Consider the following 22810-nt stretch of genomic DNA (forward strand, 5'->3'; position numbering starts at 1 on the left):
AAGATTTTGTATTTGCCTGATGACTGGAAAATCTCTCTCTTTCTCCACTAATCTATCTGGTTTGTAGGTGCCCAGATCCCTTCTTGTTTCCCAGATTCTGAGCCACCTTGTTAATTTTCTGTCTGAATACTCCACCTGCCCTTGTTTGCTATGCCCATGAGTGTGTCCTCTCTGGCTGCTGATGCTTCCCCTTATGCATTTATCTGCTGGCCAGCCACTTCTTAAGCAGTCCTCCGAGGCAAAAAGTGCTGCCTTTCTAGCAGTCGCCCCCTGCTTGAGTCTCAGAGGGGTGGCTGTGTTACTCTGCAGCTTCACAAAACACCAGGAGCCGGCCTGGAGCACCTCCCAGCCTAACAATGTTATTTACGAGGTCAGGAGCTTTCCTGGGTAAAGCGTTTGGTCTGGAAGATGGTCCAACTCCTTTCGTGCACCCTGAACTCCACCTCCTCCCGCTGTGCTGGTTCAGAAGCCGGGACCCTGATAGGGGCCTCCCGGGTTTTGTTGGCTGCCCGGGTGGATGGTCACAGAGGCCTGAAGGGGGAGGAGGGGAACAGCGCGCAGCCCCCTGGAGAGCCGGGCGCCCGTGGGTGGGAGCGGGGCTGTTCTGAAGAGTTGGGGGTGGGTCCGGGCATCTTCTGTGTCTTTCCCTCCGGCGGCGGGTCGGGGCTGGTGTGGGTCTCTCAGGGGGCGAGTCTCTCCGCCCCACGCGCCGTGGTGCGGGAGGAAATCGTTCATTGGTTGTTGGGGTGGGGAGTCTATGGCTGTGGTTCCCCCGCCCCGGGGCCACCCATGCACATCTCGGCTCCACGCGTGTCTCGGGCGCTCAGGTCGCTGCAGGAGTCGCGGGGCGGCCTGAGCCAATTTCACCCTCTGAAACTGACCCGAGCGTGGCGGCGGGGGGGCGGGGTGGGCTGCTCGGCCCCAGCCCAAGGTGAGGGGTGGGCTGGAGGGGTGGGGCGGGGCGGGCACAGCTCTGATGTCACCACCCAGCTTGCACAAGGAGGAAAACAGCCACGGGCCGATTTAAGCAATGCCCCCCGCATCCCCCACACCTATACACCCCCACACCTACACACATATACACCCCCACACAACTATACACCCCCGCACCTATACACACCCCCACACACCTATACACCCGCACACTTACACACATATACATGCCCCCACACACCTATACACCCCCACACCTACACACACACCTATACACCCCCACACCTACACACATATACACCCCCACACAACTATACACCCCCACACCTACACACACACCTATACACCCCACACCTACACACATATACACCCCCACACCCCCCCACACCTATACACCCCCACACCTACACACATATACACCCCCACCTACGCACACCCCTATACACCCTCCACACCTACACACATATACACCCCCACACACCTATACACCCCCACACCTACACACACACACCTATACACACCCACACCTACACACCTATACACCCCCACACCTACACACACACCTATAAACCCCCACACCTACACACATATACACCCCCCACCCCCCACACACACATATATACACCCCCACACCTACACACACCCCTATACACCCCCACACCTACACACATATACACCCCCACACACCTATACACCCCCACACCCTCACACATATACACGCCTCCACACACCTACACACCCCACACCTACACACATATACATGCCCCTACACACACACCTATATACCTCCACACCTATACACACATACACCCCACACACAACTATACACCCCCACGCCTACACACATATACACTCCCACACCTACACACACACCTATAAACCCCCATATCTACACACACATACACCCCACACCTACACACACACCTATACACCCCACACCCCCCCGCACACACCTATACACCCCCACACCTACACCCATATACACCCCCCACACCCCCACACCTATACACATATACACCCCACACACAACTATACACCCCCACACCCCCACACACCTGTACACCCCCACACCTACACATATATACACACACACACACCTATGCACCCCCACACCTACACATACATCTGTACACCCCCACACCTACACACCCCCACACACCTACACTCATCTATACACCCCCACACACGCCAACATGCCCACACCCCCCACACACCTACACACCCCACACACATCCCCACAGACCTACACATCCCCACACACCCCAACAGCTACACACCCCAACACCTACACACACCCACATACCCACACACACACGCACCACCATACCTACACCCCTCATCCCCCCACACCTACACACCCACACATCTACATCCCTACACACACACCCACACCGACACACCTACACCCACACCCACACAACTTTGCGGGCTGCCTCTGGCAGGGGAGCGGGCAGCGGGGGGGTGGGGGGGAGCTGCGGGGGGGCAGGAGGAGCCGGGCTCCCTCCTCACCGGCACTGCCAGCTCCCGCTTCCCCCGGGGCCAGCCCGGCGCCCGCCTCCGGCCGGCCAGCGAAGGAGGCGGCGCGCACCTGGGTCTCTCCTCCGCCCGCCGGCCGGGCCCCTCTCCAGCCCCCTGCCCCCGAGCCCGGCCGGGTGTGGTGAGTGTCTCCCTCCCCGCCTGCGCCCGGCCGCTCGGGGCTGGCCACCAGCAGCGGGGCGGGGCGGGGCCCTCCCTCCCGGGGAGACCCCTTGGCTGGGCCGAGGGGTGGGGGCTCCCCCGGCCAGCGCCCCGGAGCCGCCCCGCGGGAACAGGTGACGCGAGGAGGCGCCGCCTGGGACCCAGCGCCCGGCCACAGGCTCCTTCCCCGCTTCCCCCCTGCCCCGAGCCGGGCCGCCGCCTTCGCCCCTGGGCGCAGCCACCTCCGGGCAGCCCGGAGCCGCGGCGCTCGGGCACCGGCTCCCCAGCCCGTGCGCCCCCGCGGCTGCGCTGGGAGTGTCTGGAGCGCCGGGGCGCGCAGGGCGTCTCCCCCGGGGCGGGGATCGATCGGCCGCAGGGGGCCCTGCCCTGGCGAGGGGGTGAAGCGGCGCAGAAGGGGCGGGCGGGGGAGGAGGTTGGCTCGGGCATCGCTCCGCAGCATCCTCGGCGCGCAGAGCGGCGGAGGCGCGGGGCAGAGCCGGGCTGCCCGAGCGGTGCCTCCGCTCCCGTCCCTCGCCGGAGCCGCGCGGAGCCCGGCCGCGGGCAGCACCTGCCCCCGGGGCAGCGAGCGAGGGGAGCCGCCCCCCCACCGGCCCGGCCGGCTGCAAGCGGCGGACGAAGGGGGCCGGCACGCGCCGCTCGCCCGCAGGTGCCCGGGGGCGCGGGCGAGGCGCCTGGCCGGGCTCCCCAAAGCGCCGCCAGGGCGGGCGCGCAGCCGGGGACCATGAGCGGCTGAGCGAGGGGCTCGGAGCCCCGCGGCAGGTGTGAGCCGCGCCAGCCCGCCCCCAGCCGGGCCTAGCATGCTGCTGGCCGCGCCGCTGCTGCTGGCGACCTGCGTGCTCGGCGCTGCGCTGCCCGAGCCCGGCGGGGCGCTCGGGCGGGAGCCGGGCCGGCGCTCCCTGGAGGGGGAAAGATGCTGGCAGGGGCTCAAGCTGCGCCGCGCCAGGGCCAGCCCGCAGCGCCGCCCCCGGGCGCTTTCCCCCGCCAGGGGCGCGCCCAGCGCCGGAGCCCCGGCCGCGGCGGCCGGGCTGCGGAGCCCCGGCGAGGGGCCGGCGGGGGAGCGGCTCCGACCCGCCCGGAGCGCGGAGCTGCCGCGGGGAGCGGCTGAGAGCGGGCACCAGCGCGCTCGGCCGAGGGCCCGGCCCCGACGGCGCTGCGGTTCGGGCTGGGCAGGGCCCAGCTCCCCGCCTCCCGGCGGCCTCTCCGCCCTCTACTTCTCCGGGAGCCGCGAGCAGCTGCTGGTGCGGCCCGAGGTGCTGCCCGAGGTGCCCAGGGGGCAGTTCACCATGGAGGTCTGGGTGAAGCCCGAGGGAGGACAAAGCAACCCGGCCATCATCGCAGGTAACCCTGCGGGCGTGTGGGCAGGGGGAGGTGGGCGGCCGGGCGTGTGCCAGCCCCCAAGAGAGGGCGCGGGGAGATGCGGCCCCAGGAAGGGAGGGGGGCCCAGTGCCAGGCTCAGGCAGAGCCGCACAAAGCTAGGGTGGGCTAGACCCAGGCTGGTGGCTCTGAGCCCTGGTGCCTGGGAGCAGAGAGGGGGCCAGATGTCCAGACTCAAGCTAGGTCCAGTCACAGCACCGGGCCCGGAGTGGTGGGACCCCGAGGTGAACAAAGACGTCTCTTCACCTGCCCCAGGCTGCCCCTTGGTGACCTTTCCCCCCACCCGGCCAGCCACAAATGGCCTTGTGCCTCCAGACCACACAGCCGGTGCTAGACGTAGCTGGCAAAGAGGCCCCCGGTTGCCATGCAGGCCACAAACGTGACCCACTCAGCCTGAGCCTGGCCAGGACTCTCCAGCAGAACCCCTGAAGCAAACGGTGCAGAGTACAGACCGAGTCCCCATTGGTCCACCCCCTGCGCCAAGCGGCTGTGGAACCTTCTGAGTGGCGAGCGCTTTACTGTTTTGCGCTGGCGTAAGCCTGGGGGAGGCTGGGCCTCACCTTTGCCAACTCAGAGCTTTAGCTCCAGATGGTAACTCTGTGTGGTCTGGCAGCTTTCCTGGAGGAGCCCCTGATGGGGGAAGACAGATCCGAAAATTGTTTAAGTGCCCCGGCACTGGTAGTCCATAGAGAACACCATCTGGGACTGATCAGAGGAGGGATAAACACCTGGCGGATACCAGCTGGACACTATGCTACCTTGAAAAAGGGAACGAAGTTATTAATCTTTCCCATCAAGGAGCCACTGAGAACATGCGGAGCTGAGATGCCCCTCAGATACCTGAGACCTGTCCCTAATTTTAAATGGCAGGTAACCCTAAATGGTTTGGAGTTCAAATGCAGTTCCAAAAGGGTTGGACATGTCTCTGGCCCTTGCAGGAACTGGGCAACCTCTTGAGTCTGCAACGTTCGTTGAGAAATCTCAATGTCTCTTGGGAGATTTGGGTAGATTCTCACATCCGGTCAGCCCAGACGCACAGTGCGTGTAAGACTGACCTTTTTCCTGGTGCTTTGGAAAGTGGAAAGCAGATGGGAGGCTCAGAGAAGTGGAAGTTAATCAAACAGTTAACCAAACTGGGACTGACGGGTTCTTCTGAGCAGCTGAGCAGTTTTGGGTGAAGGGTGGGATCCATCGTCATTGGCATCAAACTGGTCCAATTGTCTCTGTTAAATCCAGACCAAGTTGACCTCTCTTGTGCTCTCCTCTGGCCTTATAACTCTTGTTATTACTGGAAAAAAAAATGGGTGCCCTTTTGGAGCATGTGAAGAGGAAGAAAACATATTGCTAGGAAATGAATCTCACCTAATTTCCACCTCTCTGTGCTGCTGTTTTGTGTCTGGGCTGTGGCGGGTGGCACCTCTGGTTAATCGAACCCAGTCACTGGGTTTGATGGAGTGAAATACCCGTGTGCCGTCTTTAGAGATGTGTCTGAAACAACCTCCCTCTTGCCCCAAACGCCACCGAGTTCTGGGGAAGTTGAGACCCAAATCTGGACCACAGACAAGTTATTATCTAGTTTCTGTGGTTCCTTTCATCATTTGGGTTTGGGCGAGACAAAGAGCAATGGAAAGGCTTCTTGGGTGGCGTGGACGGGGCTGTAACTTCGGTTCACAAGGCTCCTTTAACCCTCTCAGTACCTGTTCTGGGGAGGGGGGGTTCCCATTTCTCCCACTTGAGTTAGCCACTGCTACTTGGTCACTTTCCAGCCTCACTTGGCAGGGCTCCTTGGTGTGGTTCCCTTCAGCAGGATGTAGCGGCCAAGTTCCTCCTGGTCTTTGTCAGGCAAACCCCCTGGGAGATCCGGCTGCAGGAAATACGTGCCTGCTGGCCACAGGGTGGCACTCTTGCTGCGCACGAAGGTAGCCAGACCATTCTGGCTGGGATTACGGCTGGTCTCCAGCCAGGGTGAGCTCTCCTGCTTGCACCTGTGCAGGGCTCAGTCTTCCCTCTAGGCCTGGCCTTGCTCACCAGCCTGAGAGATGTGACTGGGGGGACCTGAGAAGTAAAGATTCCTCGGGGGGGGACTCACCCACCCACGCACCCTGGGGGGACCCACCCACCTCAGAGACATCAAGGCCTTTATTTTTGCACCACAGCTAGGCTACGTCCCCACTACAGTTATTTTGCAACAAGGGCTGTTCTTTGGAAATAACTTTTCTAGCATCTAGGCTACACACGCGCTAATTTGACATAAATTCGAAATGGCAGGTGCGCTGCTTCAAACTCGGTAACCCTCCGTGCAGGAGAATAGCGCCTCTTTTGAAATAAGTGTCTTGGTGCCCAATGGCACTGGTGCGAAGCAGCGCTAGATGTCCAGATGGGCTATTTTGAAGTAGCTGGGTGCTCTCTGCCACAGGGGGAGGATAAGGCTCCGCCCCCTCATGGAGCATGCTGAGACCCAGAGATGAATGTTTTCCTTCTGTCCGCATTCTCCTTCACATCCCACCTCACCCTCCTGCTGCTCCCATGGCATACATCAAACCCCGCCGGTGGCCCCTGCAAACTTCTCCTCTGCCTCCTTCCACCGTCTAAGCCCTCCTCTGACCACGTCCTTGCACCTGGCAGGTCCCTGTTCCAGTACTCCTACACCCCTTCGTCTCAGTCCCAGGCTGACACCACTCACTCGTGGCCAGGGAGGGAGTCAGTTGCTGGACCCTCACCAAGGGGCGGCCCAAATCCATACTCACCGCCAGCAAAGATGGGTGTAGAAGGTCCCGCCGGCTCTCACTTGCTGTTCTGCTCTGGTTTCAGGATGCTGGTGCCAGCTTGTTGATTCCCCACTGCCCCCATGAACCCAGCTGCCCTCCCTGAGCTCATGGGCCTGCTACATTCTAACCTCTACAGCCGGGAAAGATTTCATCCTCACGGTTGAATTCCAGTGCCTTGTCCTTCCATGCAAGCCCAGCACCTCCACCAGGCCCTGCTGCTCTCTCACTGCCTCCCAACTGTAGACACCTGTCAGGAGCAGATGCAGTTTTCTGCCTACTCCTGCTGTGTTAGGCATTCCGGCCTCCCTCCAGTTGAGAGGACCCTCCTCTGAGAGCTGAAGCTGCAGCCTGGGTCTCTCTCCCCACTTCCTGGATCTCTCTCCATTATTGCTCTTAATTAATTAATTAGCCTGTCTTTGCAGTGTCCCCAGCACCCTGCTCTCTTGGCTGGGCTCTCTTTTCCTGCCTGCCCAAGGCATCGCTGCTTCACCTCGTCACCTTGTGCTGTGGAATAGCTGGGTACACTTGTCTCATCCTAACCCCTGTTCCCGCTGGGCCATGTGTCTGCTCTTAGCCTGGGCTGTCAGCTCTGCAAATAGCACCTTCTGTTCTGTTCCCCTTTCCCGCCCTCTCTTACTGAATCGGTTCTGGAAAACATCCCAACAGGCAGCTGCTGGGGATTGTTTTCTAAGCTGTAATTCTCCATGTCATCACCTCCCAAACTTGGGTCGCTGTTCCTCCAGAGCTTGGCCCTGCCTTTGCCGCAATCCCGGAAGGTCCCTGCATAAGGGCAGCGCTGCACGAGCTGGATAATCCTGAGGTATTATAGGTCAGGCTTAAAGCGCCGTGGCGGAATGCCTGGGTTTAGCACGGCGGGGGTGACCTGCACAGGCAAGAACCCAGCCACGCTGACGTCGTCCATGTGATCTATGAGCTGCCTTTGGCGCAGCTGACCGCAGGGCTGGCTTGTTTATGAGACTTGATGGGAATGTGGAGTCACGTTAACCTGGTTCTGCCTGTTTTCCTTGGATGCCTTCCAAAGGGTCAGGATGAATAGCTCCTCCTCCTCCTCCTCCACACCACTCTGCACAGGCCTCCCTGAAATAAAGATGACCCCACCATGCCCAGCTGTGATTTCCCTGGGGAACATAAGCCAGAGGAAAAGTGTGACGGTACTAAGGGTTTGCTTTCCAGGCCCCGCTGCTCCTTTGTTTGTGTACATAATTCCTAGCTACTGCGGTGATGGCCAGGTGGGACAGAGGACAGAAAGACAGGACGGGAACGGATGCTGTGCAAAGAACAGGCATTGCTCTGTGTATAGAAAAACATGGTTTGGATTGTAAGCGGTGTTCCTTCTAGCTTTTTTTCCATCCCGGGCAGAATAAATTTTATGTGCACTGAGGCATGTACAGATGTGCACCACCTATAGAAACACAGGCTGTCGGCTGAGGGGGCTCTGCTAATCGGGTGGGCGGCCCCTGAGTCTCTCCTCAGCTCACAGGGAATGCTGTTTGTAAGTCTCAGGTGGGGTCTACAAACCAATTTAGCTGAACCCATGCACTCTTGTGTGTGGACGCTCTTAAATCAGTTTCAACCTGGCTTGGATTGATTTGGGCAGCACCTACAAATTACAGTTAATTAAATGTAAACGACAAGGAAAAGGGAAATAGATTCAAGCGAATAGCAGCACAGAGGTTTACATTAGTTTAAATCAAGGTTCGTCCAAACACAAACCATCACGGCAGCTCTACATCAGCTGCAGCTCGTTCATGAAAGCTCTTCCACCAGCTGGCGTAGGGAATCCACATTCCAGAGAGGCTGCCGCTGGGTCAACAGGAGAATTGTCTTGTCCGTCTAGTGGTGGCTACACCTGGGGTTGGCTTGGTTTAACTGGGTTACTCCAGAAGTTATACCGACCTAGTTTCCTCGTGCAGACCAGTCCTGGCTCTATTGCCAAACTGATAGGAGTTAAACCAGGGCAAGACCTTTGCCAGTAGGGAGCCGCTCTACAGCCTAGGAGCAGAAGGTGTGTTGTGAGAGGATAACGGGAAAAGGAGAGCCTCAGGTGTGATCTGAGGACAAACTCAGAAGTGGCGTTTGAGCGAAGGGCACTTTGGAGTTGTGAGTGAGGAAGAGCGGCGTGGGAGAGAGACGTGCATCGTATAACGTACGGCAGGTGCTCTTAGTGGGGTCGGCCATCTCTGCGTGGGAACCACCACATCTAGCAGTGGTAAACGGGAGGGCCAGGGGCTCTGACAATCAGGAAGGAGATGTGTTGAAGCGTAATCTCTCATCATTCCCAGACAGGGGTCGGGGGCTCAGCGGATGTTTTCTTTGCTGGGCGTTCAGGGCAATTTGAATGCCATTTTTCTGGCAAGCGCTGCAGGGCTTGGGCAAGGAACCAGGTTCTAGGGGCCCAGTTAGCGACCCTCAAAATGGGACCACATGTTCCAAGGGGCTTGCCCAAAACCTTGAAGCCCTCCGAGGCCATAGCCACTTTGGAAGCTCTCTGCCAAACTTGTCTACCTGCTAAAGTGGCTTCAATCCAAGGGGCGATTTTTAAATAGATTTGGTTAAACCGGTGCAAAAGGGGCATGCAGACACACTGAGGGTTGTGTAGGCCAAGCTAATGACAGTATGGCTCAAGTCAGTTAATGCTGTCATACGCCTGGGTTGGGGAGGGATGTAAACCCACCTGTTAGACAGACTAGGAAATGGTTTAATCTGTACTGACATTGGCCTGGTTAGTACAGAACCAAACATGTCCACGCAGGGCTTTGCAGGGATTTGGCTAAACCTCCTCAAATATGGACTGACTCCCCTATCTGCAGGAGAAAGCTGCCCCAGTTTAGCTCATGAGTGTCACGTTTCCAAAGGGCTGAAAGGCTGGCCATCTGAAGGGATTTAGGCTCATAGCTTGAGTTTTTGCAGACATCTACTGATTTCTGCCAGTGTCAGGAGGCCAGAGGCGTTTGAAAATTTCACGCGGCGCCTACTTGCCTTTAAAAATCTGGCCCTGAGTGACTTAGGAACCCAATTCCAAAAGGGACGACCGTCCTTAGGAGCCTAATTCTCAATGGCAGCAAAAGCCTCAGTCACTTAGGCACTTTTAAAACCTACCCCCCCCAAAGTGCATGTGAGGGTCATTCAGAGGGACCTAAAGTCAACCCCCTCACTTGTGTAAACCCACTGGAAATGAATTCTGCTGCGGAAAATGTGAGATTAGGAGGCTCCCCAGCCCTGCTGGCCCCATTGTCCCTTGGCTGGGCTGGGCTGTCCTGGCGCCATGCACAGGCAGCTGGGACCACACTTGTCTGTGCTGTCCTAGGTAGGGGGAGGGAAAATGAGCCTCCATCCTTCCCCTCCACCTGCCCCTTGCCCCACCAGGCTGAGCGCACGACTGAGAAGGAGAGTAGAGCTTCAGGGGGAGCTATAAATCCATCTAGAAGCTGTTAGGGAAAGAGTTCCTGGAGGAGGCTGTTTTGCTGGGGGTTGCCGTGTTCTAATCCTTAAAAGCTTTGGCCTGCAGATGAAAAGCGCAGCCTCTAATCCCGTCCCAGAGGAGAGCTGGCCAGAGCCAGGCTCCCAAACACCTCGTTTGCTTCAGCCTCGCTCTTTGGCCTCTCACGCTTCCCTGCCTCCCTCCCTTCTCCGGCCTCTTCTCCCAGCCCCGTGCCGCCCCTCCACCTGCTAATGGCTTCTGCAGACAGGGCTGGCCCCCAGTGGAGCAGCACCCGCCGGCCTTTCTCCCGCCTCAGATCAGGTTCACTTACGCTGGTGTTTTCGCCGGCCAAGATTCCCTCTCCCTGCCCCTTCCCCCCGCAGAAAAACAGAGGACATGTGGTTTGAGTTACTGCTGCTGCTGCCGTTCTTCTCACCGACTCGTTGCCTTAAATACCTCCTCCAACCCAGAGGCAGCAGTGCTTGCTGGGGTGGTGAAGGGCTCGGGAACGGGAGTGGGGTGTGAGCCACTTGTCCAGGGAGGCGGGTCTCCCGGTTCCATCCCTCCTGCTTCCTTTCCCTGCCGGAGCCCTGTGCTCCCCACCATGGCCAGAGGAGCTCGGCCCCAGCTGCCCCAAATCCAGCCCCCCCTCTGTAGCCCCAGCCCCTGTTCCCGGCTGGCTTTGGGGGAGAAGGTGAGCGAGGACAGGCAGGGTTCCCTGTAAGCTCAGGACCTGGGTGGCTGCCCAGGAGAGATTCAGGGGCCGCCCAGCTGACTAGCTCAGCACTGAGAGCCGGCAGCAGGTGTCCCTATGGGGGTGCACTTCTTAGCACCCATAAAATGTGTTCTGCCCAGGGATGGAAAACCGTAGAGGGCCCAGTGGCAGGGCCTCGGGGCAGAGACGGGCGACACCATGCCTGGCCGTCGGGTTGGACTGAGCGTCTGCTGGCCTACGAGAGCCACCGCTCCGGCCAGCGAGTGCCAGAGGGTTCCCCCACAGGGAGGTTCTCTAGCCGCCCCGCTGATGGAGGTTCCCAGAGCCCAGTGGCAGCGCTGAGCGTCAGCGAATGGCCCTTAGGGCAGTGTCTTCATGGGCTGGCCAGGCAGGCTCTGCAGGGGGGCGTGATTTTGGCCCATGGTGCTCCACCCTTGCAAGCTGCAGCCTATGAGGAAGTGGGGGCAAGGTGTGAGGACTTCATTCCCCTGGTTAGGATGCGTGTCCTGTAGTAACTCGAGGGGGTGCCTCAGTTTCCCCAGGCACAGCACCAGTGCATAGTGGGTGTGGAGTGTTTAGGTGACGACTTCTCCCCCATAGGCAATGGCCCTCCCTGTTCTTTGTAACCTAGGCAACCAGGTGACGCCTTCTTCCCTGGGAAACAGGACACAGGAGGGGCCTGACTGGTTTGAATTGGAACTGGGCTGTTGAGTGGGGCCATCTGGTCTGGCTGGAAAGGGAGGAAGGGGGGCCAGGGGCTGGCTCGGGGACCCCCTCTGGGGCCCCTCTTCCCAGGATGGATCGTACTGACAGCTTCTGGTTTCTGTGCTGATGAGCCTGTTCTACGCTGTGTCCCCGTCACCTAATAACCGTCCGTTCTCCCTGCTGAGTGAAAGCCACATCTGACTGAGGACGGGTGCAGGGCGGGGGACCCCCAGGCACCATGACACGGCCCTAGCGGTGTGACATTCCCGCCAGCGGCTCTGTGACAGCGCCAGGGGCAGGGCTTGCACTCTGCCCCCTGTGCAGACCATCACGCGTGGCCCTTGGAAGTGCACTCTGCAGCCAGGGGTCGTGCCCGGGTGGCCAGGGAGGGGGGAAAGCCTGGGTCGGCCTCGGGAAGGAGCCCGCCTTAGCCATGAACGCGCCTGCCCCGTCCCGCTTGCCGAGGGCTCCGTTTCACAAGTCTCTGCTCTGCTTTGTCCTTCCGCCCCCTGCAGGTGTGTTCGACAACTGCTCCCACGCGGCCAGCGACAAGGGCTGGGCTCTGGGCATTCGTACGTGGCAACGCCGAGGGAAGAATGACGCCCGCTTCTTCTTCTCGCTCCGCACGGACCGGACGCAGAGCGCCACCGTGGTGTTCGGCTACCGCCGCTATCAGCTCGGCACCTGGACGCACGTGGCCGCCAGCTACGACGGGCGGCGCATGGCGCTCTACCTGGACGGGGTGCGGGCGGGCAGCAGTGGCGGGCAGGCGGGCCCCTTGCACAGCCCCTTCATGGCCTCCTGCCGCAGCCTGATCGTGGGAGGGGACAGCTCAGAGGACGGGCACAACTTCCGCGGGAGCTTGGCGGCTCTGGCGCTGTGGGACGCAGCGCTGCCCCAGGCCCGGCTGCAGCGGGGCTTCCTACGGACGGGCGAAGGTGGGGAGGCCACTCTGGTGCTCGGGGCTGGCTTTGTCCGCCTGGAGGAGCTGTGGGTGGCGTTCAAGGACGGGGGATACCCACTGCTGGAGAGCCTCCCCCTGCCGGAGCCTGAGCTGCTGTCTCCGCTGGCACCTCCAGCCTGCGGGCAGATGACCTGTGACAACGTGGAGCTCATCTCCTCCTACAACCGGCACTGGCCGCTGCGCAGCGAGAAGGTGGTGCGCTACCGGGTGGTCAACCTCTACGACGACCGGGGGCTTCACCCCACCGTCAGCCAGGAGCAGGTGGCCCGGCAGCACCAGGCTCTGAACGAGGCCTTCGCCCGCTACAACATCAGCTGGCAGCTGAGCCTGCATGAGGTCTACAACTCCTCCCTGCGCCACCGTGCTGTCCTGGTCAACTGCGAGCCCAGCAAGGTCGGCAACGACCACTGCGACCCCGAGTGCGAGCACCCGCTGACCGGCTACGACGGGGGAGACTGCCAGCTTCAGGGGCGCTGCTACTCCTGGAAGAGGCGGGACGGCGTCTGCCACCCGGAGTGCAACAACGTGCTGGATGACTTCGACGACGGTGACTGCTGCGACCCCCAGGTGGCCGACGTCCGGAGGACCTGCTTCGACCCTGACTCGCCCCACAGGTAGGCAAGGGGGCGGCGTAGGCTCCTGTGCAGTTCTGCTGAGCACAGGTAAGGCAATCCCCCTGCTCGTTCCGTGCTGGGCTCCCCGGGACTCCTGGTCCATGCTCGCTTCAAGTGCACCGGAGCCCTGACCTGCAGCTCCACCATTGCACTCAGCGCTGGGAGGTGCATGAGAGGTGTCACCTGCTACAGTTTGCAGGCTACAGTCCCCCTGCCGCCCCCAGAGAGCCATAGGAGTTGGATTTGCTCATCCCTCTAGCCAGGGGACTGGGCGTTCCAGGGGGACCACCCCAGCTCTTTCCAGGTTATGGGATTTAGTCACATGATTCCTGGCATCTGTACAGAGCTTTAAAGTCCTGAGGAGTTGCAGCTCCTCCTTCGAACATCAGGAAAGACTTCGTCGCTGCTCGGGGGGTTAAACGCTGGGATAAGTTGCCTAGGGAGGTTGTGGAATCTCCCTCGTTAGAGATTTTGAAGAGCAGGTTAGACACACGCCTGTCAGGGAGGGTTTAGATGGTGCCTGGGCCGTCTGCCAGGGCAGGGAACTGGACAGTGTGTAGGGGGTTGCGTTCCTCTGATTTTTTCCTTCCCTGTGTGGAATAAATTGGATGTGCACCAAGGCACGTGCGGAAGTGCACCACCAATAGTGACACAGGCTGCCGGCAGTGGGGGTTCTGTCAGCCTGCTGGGAAGCACCTGAATCTCTCCGAGGTGGAAGGCTGGTTGGGGGCCTGGTTCTCGGCTCTCTGCCCTTGCTTTTGTTAGTCACAGCTGTGCGAAAGGGGTGAAAAATGCGATCATCAGCTGCACATCATGGGGTCACTGACTTGGCAGGAGGGGGAGAACCCAGCCTTGCATCCGAATGACCGTGTTTGCAAACGTGCCCATTGGGTTTGGGTGGATACCCCCTAAAGGAGACAGAACTTTGCTGAGCATCTGCACTCTGGCAATCAGCCCCTTGTGGGGTCTGGGCGTCCAGTTCATCACACCACTTGTGAAACTTGGAAGGGTATTTGTGCCAAACCTGTCCCCAGTGGGCTCACTAGGGACAGAGACAAGCCTGTTTGTGCCAGGCCAGCCCCCTTGCACAGAGAGCACTGGGACAGCCTGCTAGTGGGGCGCTACCTACTGCCTTCTGAGAGGCACCCACCCACCCACAGGCAGGCTCCAACCTGGGGCCTCAGGAGCTTAGTGCAGGCGCCGCGACAGTTTGCCCTAGGATCCAGCTGGCTCTCAGCTGAGGGCAAAGGGGACATGCCTTCGTTCCCTGTGGCGGTGGTCCTGGTGCCACAACATGAGAGAGAGAACCACCCCCTGAGGTCAGTGGGTTACACAGGCAGATGGTGCCCCTCTTGGAGATAGCTGAGACCTCTGGAAGTCAGGCAGCCTGTGCCGCTGGTTGGGCGAAGGGAGGCCACGGGCAAAGTCAACAAGCAAAGCCACAGCAAAAAGGCACAGCTGCACCCTGGGAGGGCGGTGGGAGGAGGTGTAAAGTGAACATCTGGGGTCTGCGACGTGCCTCCCCATAAAGTTCTGGAGGACTTGGAGCTCAGCCAGTGGTGGTTACACACTCAGTCTTCCTTGGGAGTTTGCAGCTGGGGGGGCCGCAGGGTGGGCACAGAGGTGCTTGCAAGGCGAGGGAAGCCAAGTAACCGGCCAACAGCGAGCTGGGGCTTGGTGGCCAGTTGGAGTGGCCAAACGCTGGGGTCTGGTGAGTTTTGGTTTGACCCCCTCTGCAGAAGGAAGACCAAAGAGGACGCTGAGGGTGGCCGGAGCTCGGAAATGAGCCCAGCTGCGTGGGAGGAAGGCAGTGGGTGCATAGACAAGAGGCAGTGTGGAATTGGGGGGCGGGACAGGCAGCGAAGGGTTGATGGGTGTGGGGTGAGTGACTAAAAGAGCCCACATGCTCGCTGTCGATTTTCCTTTCTAAGCTCTCTGAGCCTTCCTGGCCTTAATGTAGACGGGCTGAGGAAGTACTAGGGGAAGATGGAAGAGCTGTCTGTCATACATCCCCTCCCCTGCCCCAGCTGCCATCTGAGCAACGTAACGGGGGTTGTGTTACAGCTCCCTGTCCCGACCCGTCCCTCTGCCACTGCCGTGGCCCAGGCAACAATGACATCCTCTCAATCTTTCCACTTTCCCCTTGCTTTCCAAGCGCTCGCCCGGGTTGCACCTGGACCTGAGGCTGCAGTCGTCTGAGGCCACTACAGATTCCAGAGCATTTTCCCCAGAGCCAGGAACATAAATCTTGTGTCCCGGTTAAATGGCAGTGCGGGCAGTAATTCTGCCAACCAAAATTCCTTGTACGGTTTCACACGGTTCATGTCCTGTTCTTGGCGGCTGGGCAGCATTGCTGTAGGCTGTCCCGCCGTGCGCGGTCCCTCAGAGGTGGCCACGATTCAGTGTGTGTCTGAATTGTTTCTTGTTCAGCAACAGTGTTTGAGGAGAAAGGATCTATCTGACATAAAAGAGGCCGCGCTTTTTGGCTGGTATAAATTGGCCCCGTTCCACTGATGCTTGGTCATTGACTCCAGCATGGGCAATGAAAAGGCAAATGAAGTTCAGTGTTGATAAATGCGAAGTAATTCCCATTAGGAAAAATAATCCCAACTCTACAGACAAAAAGGCTGGGGTCTAATTTAGTGGTTATCACTCAAGATCTTGGCGACGTGGATAATTCTCTGAAAACATCTCCTCCGTGGCATTTAAAAAAGCTAAGCGAATGCTAGGAACCATTTGGAAAGCCACAAAATATCATAATGCCGCTATGTAAATGCATGGTGCACCTATATTTTGAATATCGTGGGCATCGTGCATTAGGACTGGAAGAGTGACAGGGTGGAGAAACCCTTCGCGGGGCAGGTGGGGTTAAGAAGCAGCTCTGGGCAAAGGAGGTTCCGCCCCCCAGCCCCGACTGAGCATGCTCAGGTTGGAGGCGGGGTTTAAAAGCCAGCCAGCCAGCCAGCTTGCCAGCTCATTCTGGGGGCTGGCAAGGCAGGGAGCAGGATGTGTCCAGGGAGCTCCAGGGTTGAACCCACCCCAAGCTGGGGAGCAGAGGATTGACAGAACCTGGTGGCTGAGATGGGGGCTGGACTCACAGAAGGTGAGGTTCCCCTGGGAAAGGCAGTGGCTGAGTGTGGGGTGGGCTGAGGTAGGGAGTGACCCTGGGAAACTGACCAGAGGCCAGTGCCTGACAGAGACAGGTGAGCACTAAATGTAGATGTTGAAATTAGACTGTCAAAATGAAAAGTTTTGATAATTTCCCACTGAAAATATTGATGAAACTGGGACCTTCCCAAGTGGCACACTCTGCTCACCAGCACAGCTAGGTGTACATTAAAGAACCAAGAGAACCTGCCAGATGCCAGTGGGAAAGCTTCCTCCTGGATGTTAACAAATTTCAGCCGGTGTGCGTGCAGCGTGTATCTCTGTACTCTGGGGTAAGGTGCCAGACTGGATATTAACACAAGCTGCTGCTGCTTGGCAGGGGGGTTTGTGTATAAGCCACATGCCCACCCTCCCACTTCCTGTTACCAAAGTAACCGCTAATCTTTGTCCATCTGGGGTGGAATAAATTTTATGTGCGCCAAGGCATGTGTAGCTGTGCACCACCCATGGAAACTCCTGCTGCTGGCTGCGGGCACTCTGCTAATCAGATGGGCAGCACCTGACTCTCTCCTGAGCAGCTGCCCGAGTGCTCGGCTTACAGGGAACGCTGGGACTCCGCACAGCCCGTGCCTCAGTCTAGCCTAACCTGTACATTACAGGCCACAGCACCTCACCGCCTCCTGTGAGAGTAAAGTTACAGGGAATCCACCATTTACTCTCCGTCAGAGCTGCAAATGACCTGGGCCCAGTGCTGCAGAAGAAGCTGGGCAGGGGAGTAAAACTCCAGGCTCTTTGCCAATCTGACCCCAGGGAAAGTTCTTGCTGAACCCTGACTCTCAGCAGGTGGGCCAGCCAGGTGCTTGGGGAAGAATTCTTTGTGGTCACTCAGATCTCCCCATCTCCATTGGTTCGACGTATTTGCTGCTAGCGATGGCAGATCAACTACCTGCCATCGTAGGCAGTCTCATCGTACCATCATCTCTTAAGCTCAGTCTTGAAGCCAAATAAGAATTTTTTTTACCCCCATTGTTTCCTTTGATAGGATTGTTTCCAGAATGTCTCAACTCTCATCCGTAAGATCTGCTGCGCCCAAATCCTTCCTGCTTTATTTTTGAATCTGCAACATTTTAAGTGATGCAGAGATTAGCATAAACTCTGAGGAAGTCAAAAAGGGCTAAAAATGTTAGTATGAATAAATATCAGTGTCAACAAACATAGAGGTTCCATTTGCACCCACTGCTGGGAAAAATTCAGAAAAGGGCAACAAAAATAATTAGGGGTTTGTTACAGGTGCTGCATGAAGAGAGATTTAAAAGACTGGGACTCCTCATCTCGGGAAAGAGGAGGCTAACGGGGACATGATGGAGGTCTATAAAATCATGACTGATGTGGCAAAAGTGAAAAAGGAAAAATTAGGTATTTGTTCCCATATGAACTAGACTCACCAAACAAAATTAATACGTAGCAGGTTTAAAACAAACAAAAGGATGTATTTCTTCACACAGCACACAGTCAACCTGTGGAACTCCTCGCCAGAGGATGTTATGAAGACCAGGACTTTAATAGGGTTCAAAAAGAACTAGATACATTCCTAGAGGTTAGGTCTTTCAATGGCGATTAGGCAGGAATGGTGTATGTATGTCAGAGGCTGGAAATGGATGACAGAGAATTGATCACTTGATTATCTGCTCTGATCACTCCCTCTGGGACATCTGGCATTAGCCACTGTCTGAGGACAGGATACTGGGCTGGATGGACTTCTGGTCTGACCCAGTGTGGCCGTTCTTATGTTATTTTAAATTACTTGTTTCCACTCCAGAAGATGTTTGTATCACCATGGCAGCGCAATTAAAAGCTCTGTTCCGGGTGCACTAATGGTCAAAAAAGCAAAGCCTTTGGACAGGTAGATTTTAGGGTAAGGAAAAAATAATGAAACCATCGTCATGTCACCAAATTAATCAATGATACGCCTCTGTTTGGAATACTGGGTTCTGATTTGCTCACCCTCTCTGGGCAAAGGTCTAGCAGAAATAGAGGGGTTGAGCAACGGGCAGCAAGCAGGACCTGAACCTTGGAAGACTTTCTTGGGAAAAGGGATTGGGAAGGTTGGAATGGCTGTGTTTAAAGAGGAATCACACAAGGGCTTGGCTGCCACTCTGCAAACCCAACCACCGATGGGACTGTGTGCTCACTGCTGCTGTACCTAGGTGTGTTTGTGGACTTAATCAGGGTTCTTCATGCGGTGAAGCTCTAGGATTCTTTCCTGTTCTGTTGCGCCAGCTGCTGGAGAGCTTGTTTGCTCTTCAGTGAGAACTGTGGGAAGGGCATTGGAGGACTATCCACACTCAAATGTCCTCACTGCGAAGCAGGCAGGTTCCACGCAAGTGAAAGAGGATCTTAGTTTCTAGTCCACACCCTCAGCAGGGTTTCAAGGCCCCTCCAAACTTGGGTTGGTGGGTTTTGGGTATGGAGGGAAAGGAGTAGGGATTAAGGCGGAAATCTTGGGAAGAGTCTGGGTTAAGGGTAGAGAGAGGACGTGGTGGAGGTATGCAAGACAATGGATGCTGACAGAGGAGAGAATGAGCTGCTTCTGTTTTAGCTTGTCTCATAATACAAAAATGAGGAGGTCCCCGCTGCCACTGAAAGGCAACAGATCATCTTCATGGAATCATAGAATACCAGGACTGGAAGGGACACTCCAGAGCTGGAACGCCACGAACAGCTGATTGACAGAATTCCAGCTCTGGGGTCAGGTGCATGAATCAGGTGATTCATGTGCTCTGAAGGTGCTAGAGGGGAGAGGGAGGAGCAGTAAGTGTGGGCACCGATGCCCCAGTGCACAAGAGGCCTGTTGGGGAGTGGTGGACTGTAGGGCCCAATGTGGAATCCCAGTGCTAGCGCCTCATCATAAGAGAAGAGAACATTGGCAGAGCAGCACGGAAGTAGCTTGCACCTTGGCTCCGCATGCTGTCCCAGTTCTGGGAGCGGGACAAGGCCAAGGACCAGGAGGACTCCAGTGTTAGCCATGGCTTTTGCCCTATTCTCTGCCCAGAGGTGAATTTCACCCTGGGTGAGAAGACTTCTCCTGTGATGTCAATTCAGCACCGTTCCGTGCTGCCTGCTCCAGGTTTGAAATGGTTAGAAAAGGCATGTCGGGTCAGTGGCATCCTTTTAATAATCCACTCGCAGCCAACAAAAGCCTCGAAAAGCAAAGCTCTCTGGAGTGATTTTGCATGAGAAACTTTCCACGGGTCCAGCAGCTCCCCAAGCCAGCTCGTTACCTGCCTGACTGGAGTTTAGAAGGCTTTTTGGGGCATGTTGCTTGTCTCCTTCATTGTAGTGGTGATTAACCGAAACAGCCTGCCAGGAAAGTTGTTCGCTCTCTGCCTTGTTCTTGTCTGATCCTGATTAAAAGCATTTGCGAGGAGTTATTACAACCCAGTGCCAGAGTTGTCCATAAACTGGCTTTGATTTGCTGCAGACGCACGGCCAGCTTAGGTGTTCGCATGCTGTTCTAAGAGATTCCCCCCTCGGAGTGGGTGCTGGTGGGGGGAGGAAGGCAAGGGCAGCCACTAGCAGCAGCTAATGCTTAGCAAACATCCCCACATCCTGGTTTGTCACTGTTTAGCCAGACACCAGTGGCTTTCAGTGTCATGCAAAGAGGGTGAGGATGTGAGCATGGAACTTTTTCAGCTCCTGGTTGCCAGCTGGAAGAAGAGACCAGAAGCTGTGATCTGGTGAGCGATAACTTGATGGATCTTAGGCCAGTTCCTAGAGGACAAATGCCCATATCTCGTAAACCAGCCCCATAGCTTGCAGCCTAAACAGAGGCCGACAGGATGGCTGCGTGGCCTACGCTAGAAAAAACGTTCTGACAATCACGTGTTCAGCTGCGCATGGCTGAACTACAGATGTAGAGCAATGTGAAAGTGGGCCAGGCAATCTGGACTGGGACAACTTTCGCTTCTTGCACTTAGCTACAGTTTTCTGGTGCCAGGCACGACTAGCCTGAGCTATGCTGGCAGCTGAACTGTGCCCCAGAACTTCTTGTGGAACCTTATCAAGAACAGGGCAGTTCTGCCGGTGAGGCACCCCCAGCAGGGTTCTGAGACCTGTTCATGGTGTGGAGATTTTCTGGCTGCTGCCCTTATGCCGGACCATTCAGCTCCTGGGGCTGGGGATTCAACGTTCTTCCCCACAGGAAGTCCACGAAGGCAAAAGAACTTCCCAGTGACACTTGCCCCGGATTCTGTTACCCGGCACCCGTGCAGACACTGAAAACCCTGACCCTGAATCAATATTTGAACGTTTCCATGAATTTGCTTTGTGGCTATGTTTGGAACTCACTTTGAGTTCCTTTTTTGCACCATTAGAGAGAGGATTGTACTGGCACCAGTGTTTGCAGACAGCACACCTCAAATTCCTAAGCCAGATATGCAACCAGCACATGACTGTTCCCAAAGGAGAGGAAGGGCCAGGGAGTGACACAGGGTCCCAGAACAGCCTGGCTGTCATTACTCTAACACAGACAGCACAGAGGGAAGAGCAGCTGCGTACGGCTGTCACTTTTTCTCTCTGTGTGTGGCATGGGCAGAGCTGCATTGCCTAGAGCTTCATGGTAGAGCAATCTGCCCTACAAACTGGGCTGGGACAGGTGATGTCCTTGTAATGCCAACAGACCCCGGTTGCCAGCACCACGGATAGAACCTGTGAGCATAGGGGCTAAAGCCCTGCACTCTACCATGTGAGCTAAAGGCCAGCTGGCTCTTAGCTGCGCCTGTAGAGCAGAGACTTCGCTCACCCCAGAGGGGGTCTCGGTACCTCTGGGTACTACATCCTCCTGGAAGAAGGTAGGAACCAGGGACAGATCATCACCATCTCATTCCTCCCAGTCATCCTAACTGTGCATGGGCCCTTGCTTGGGACTTTTGGTACTGCCACATAGTGTGGCTGAAACTGAGCTCCCTGTTGCTTCTCCCCAGTCCTGTCCACTTCCTTCGTCACTCCAGACACTACCACCATACTTCCTCTGGCTCAGACTCCCACATCTGGCAACGCTCAGGGCACAACCTAAGACTGCTGGATAAAATGTGGAGAGCTCTCTGCTGGCGGATGCACTGTTAGGGTATGTCTGCACAGCAGTCGTAGTTCGAAATAGCACTGCCACACACACAAATGCAATTCGAAATAGCATTTAGCTAGTTGGAAATACTTTGTCCCAAGGCATGGCGCCAATTTTGAAATAGTGCCATTGCACGCGTGATGGCTTATTTTGAAAGAGGTTTTGTTCCCTGTCTACATAGCCCCTTTGTCGAAATAGGCCCCATTCTCCATGCAATGAGGTTTACCAATTTCCAAGTCAGACAGCCGCGATTTTGAAGGTATTTCAAAATAGCAGTTGCGTCATGTAGACGCTAGTTTAGTTATTGCAAAATAACTTTGCTGTGTGGACCTACCCTTAGGCTATGTCTACACTGGGGCACTATGTCGAAATAGCTTATTTCGACATAGCGGAATCAAAATAAGCTATTTCGACGCGTAGCGTCCACACATCCTCCGGGGCTGGTGCTGTTGACGTTCAACAGTGACGTAGGAAAGCGCTACATCAAAATGGGCCCCTCAGGGGAGCGTCTACACACAGAAGCAGCCCCGATTGGAATAAGGGGGCTAGGAAAGCCTGCAGTCAGGGTCACAGGGCGGACTAGCCCTTCTGGGGCAACAGCAAGCCACTCACTTAAAGGGCCCTTCCCAGACACACTTGGCCTGCACAGCACAAGGTCCGCAGAGCCAACAACCGGTTGCAGACCCTCTGCATGCAGCATGGACCCCCAGCTGCAGCAGCAGCAGCCAGAAGCCTGGGCTGAGAGCTGCTGCACGTGGCAACCATAGAGCTCCACAGGGGCTGGACAGAGCATCTCTCAACCCTTCAGCTGATGGCTGCCATGGAGGACCCCGCTATTTCAGCATAGCGGGTCGTGGATTGTCTACACATGCCCTACTTCGATGTTGGACATCGAAGTAGGGCACGATTCCCATCTTCTGATGGGGATAGCGATTTCGATGTATCAACGCCTTACGTCGATTTCAACATTGAAATAATGCACAGTGCAAGTAGATGCGCCGCACGCTATTTCAAAGTTGGTCCGGCTATTTTGAAATAGCCGGCTAGTGTACACGCGGCTTTAGTGTTTTATTTCCCCTTTAGCGCCAACACATAAATAGAGGCATGGCAAAAGGGCATGCTTAGTAAGGGATGGGAAAGCCGGGTTTAGGCTATATCTAGATGACATAGTCACGTCAACCTGAATTAGGTCAACACACAGCCACCACAGTTGTTAAATTGCTTGTGTGTTTGCCCACTTGGCTCCCTCTGTCGACTGTGTATGCCCTCCTCAGGGATGCCTATCTCTATTGTATTGTCAGTGTTGGACCGTGAGGGGTGCCTCCTCAAAGCCAGTAACGGTCAATGTGAACAATGCCGTCTATACT

At 56.8% G+C, this 22810-nt stretch overlaps 1 protein-coding gene across 1 annotated transcript in view; it reads left to right on the top strand.

The window, feature by feature from the left end:
• Window positions 1-3428: 3428 nt before the first annotated feature.
• The window catches only part of PAPPA2 (pappalysin 2), a 152846-nt gene continuing 133464 nt past the window's right edge, over window positions 3429-22810 (top strand). Inside the window, exons 1-2 of the mRNA XM_075003321.1 lie at window positions 3429-3969; window positions 12151-13213. Of these exons, the coding sequence (XP_074859422.1) occupies window positions 3429-3969; window positions 12151-13213 (1604 nt within the window). The remainder of the gene's footprint in view (window positions 3970-12150; window positions 13214-22810) is intronic.

Source organism: Carettochelys insculpta, chromosome 9 (assembly GCF_033958435.1).
Source record: "Carettochelys insculpta isolate YL-2023 chromosome 9, ASM3395843v1, whole genome shotgun sequence".
Lineage (NCBI taxonomy): Eukaryota > Metazoa > Chordata > Testudines > Carettochelyidae > Carettochelys > Carettochelys insculpta.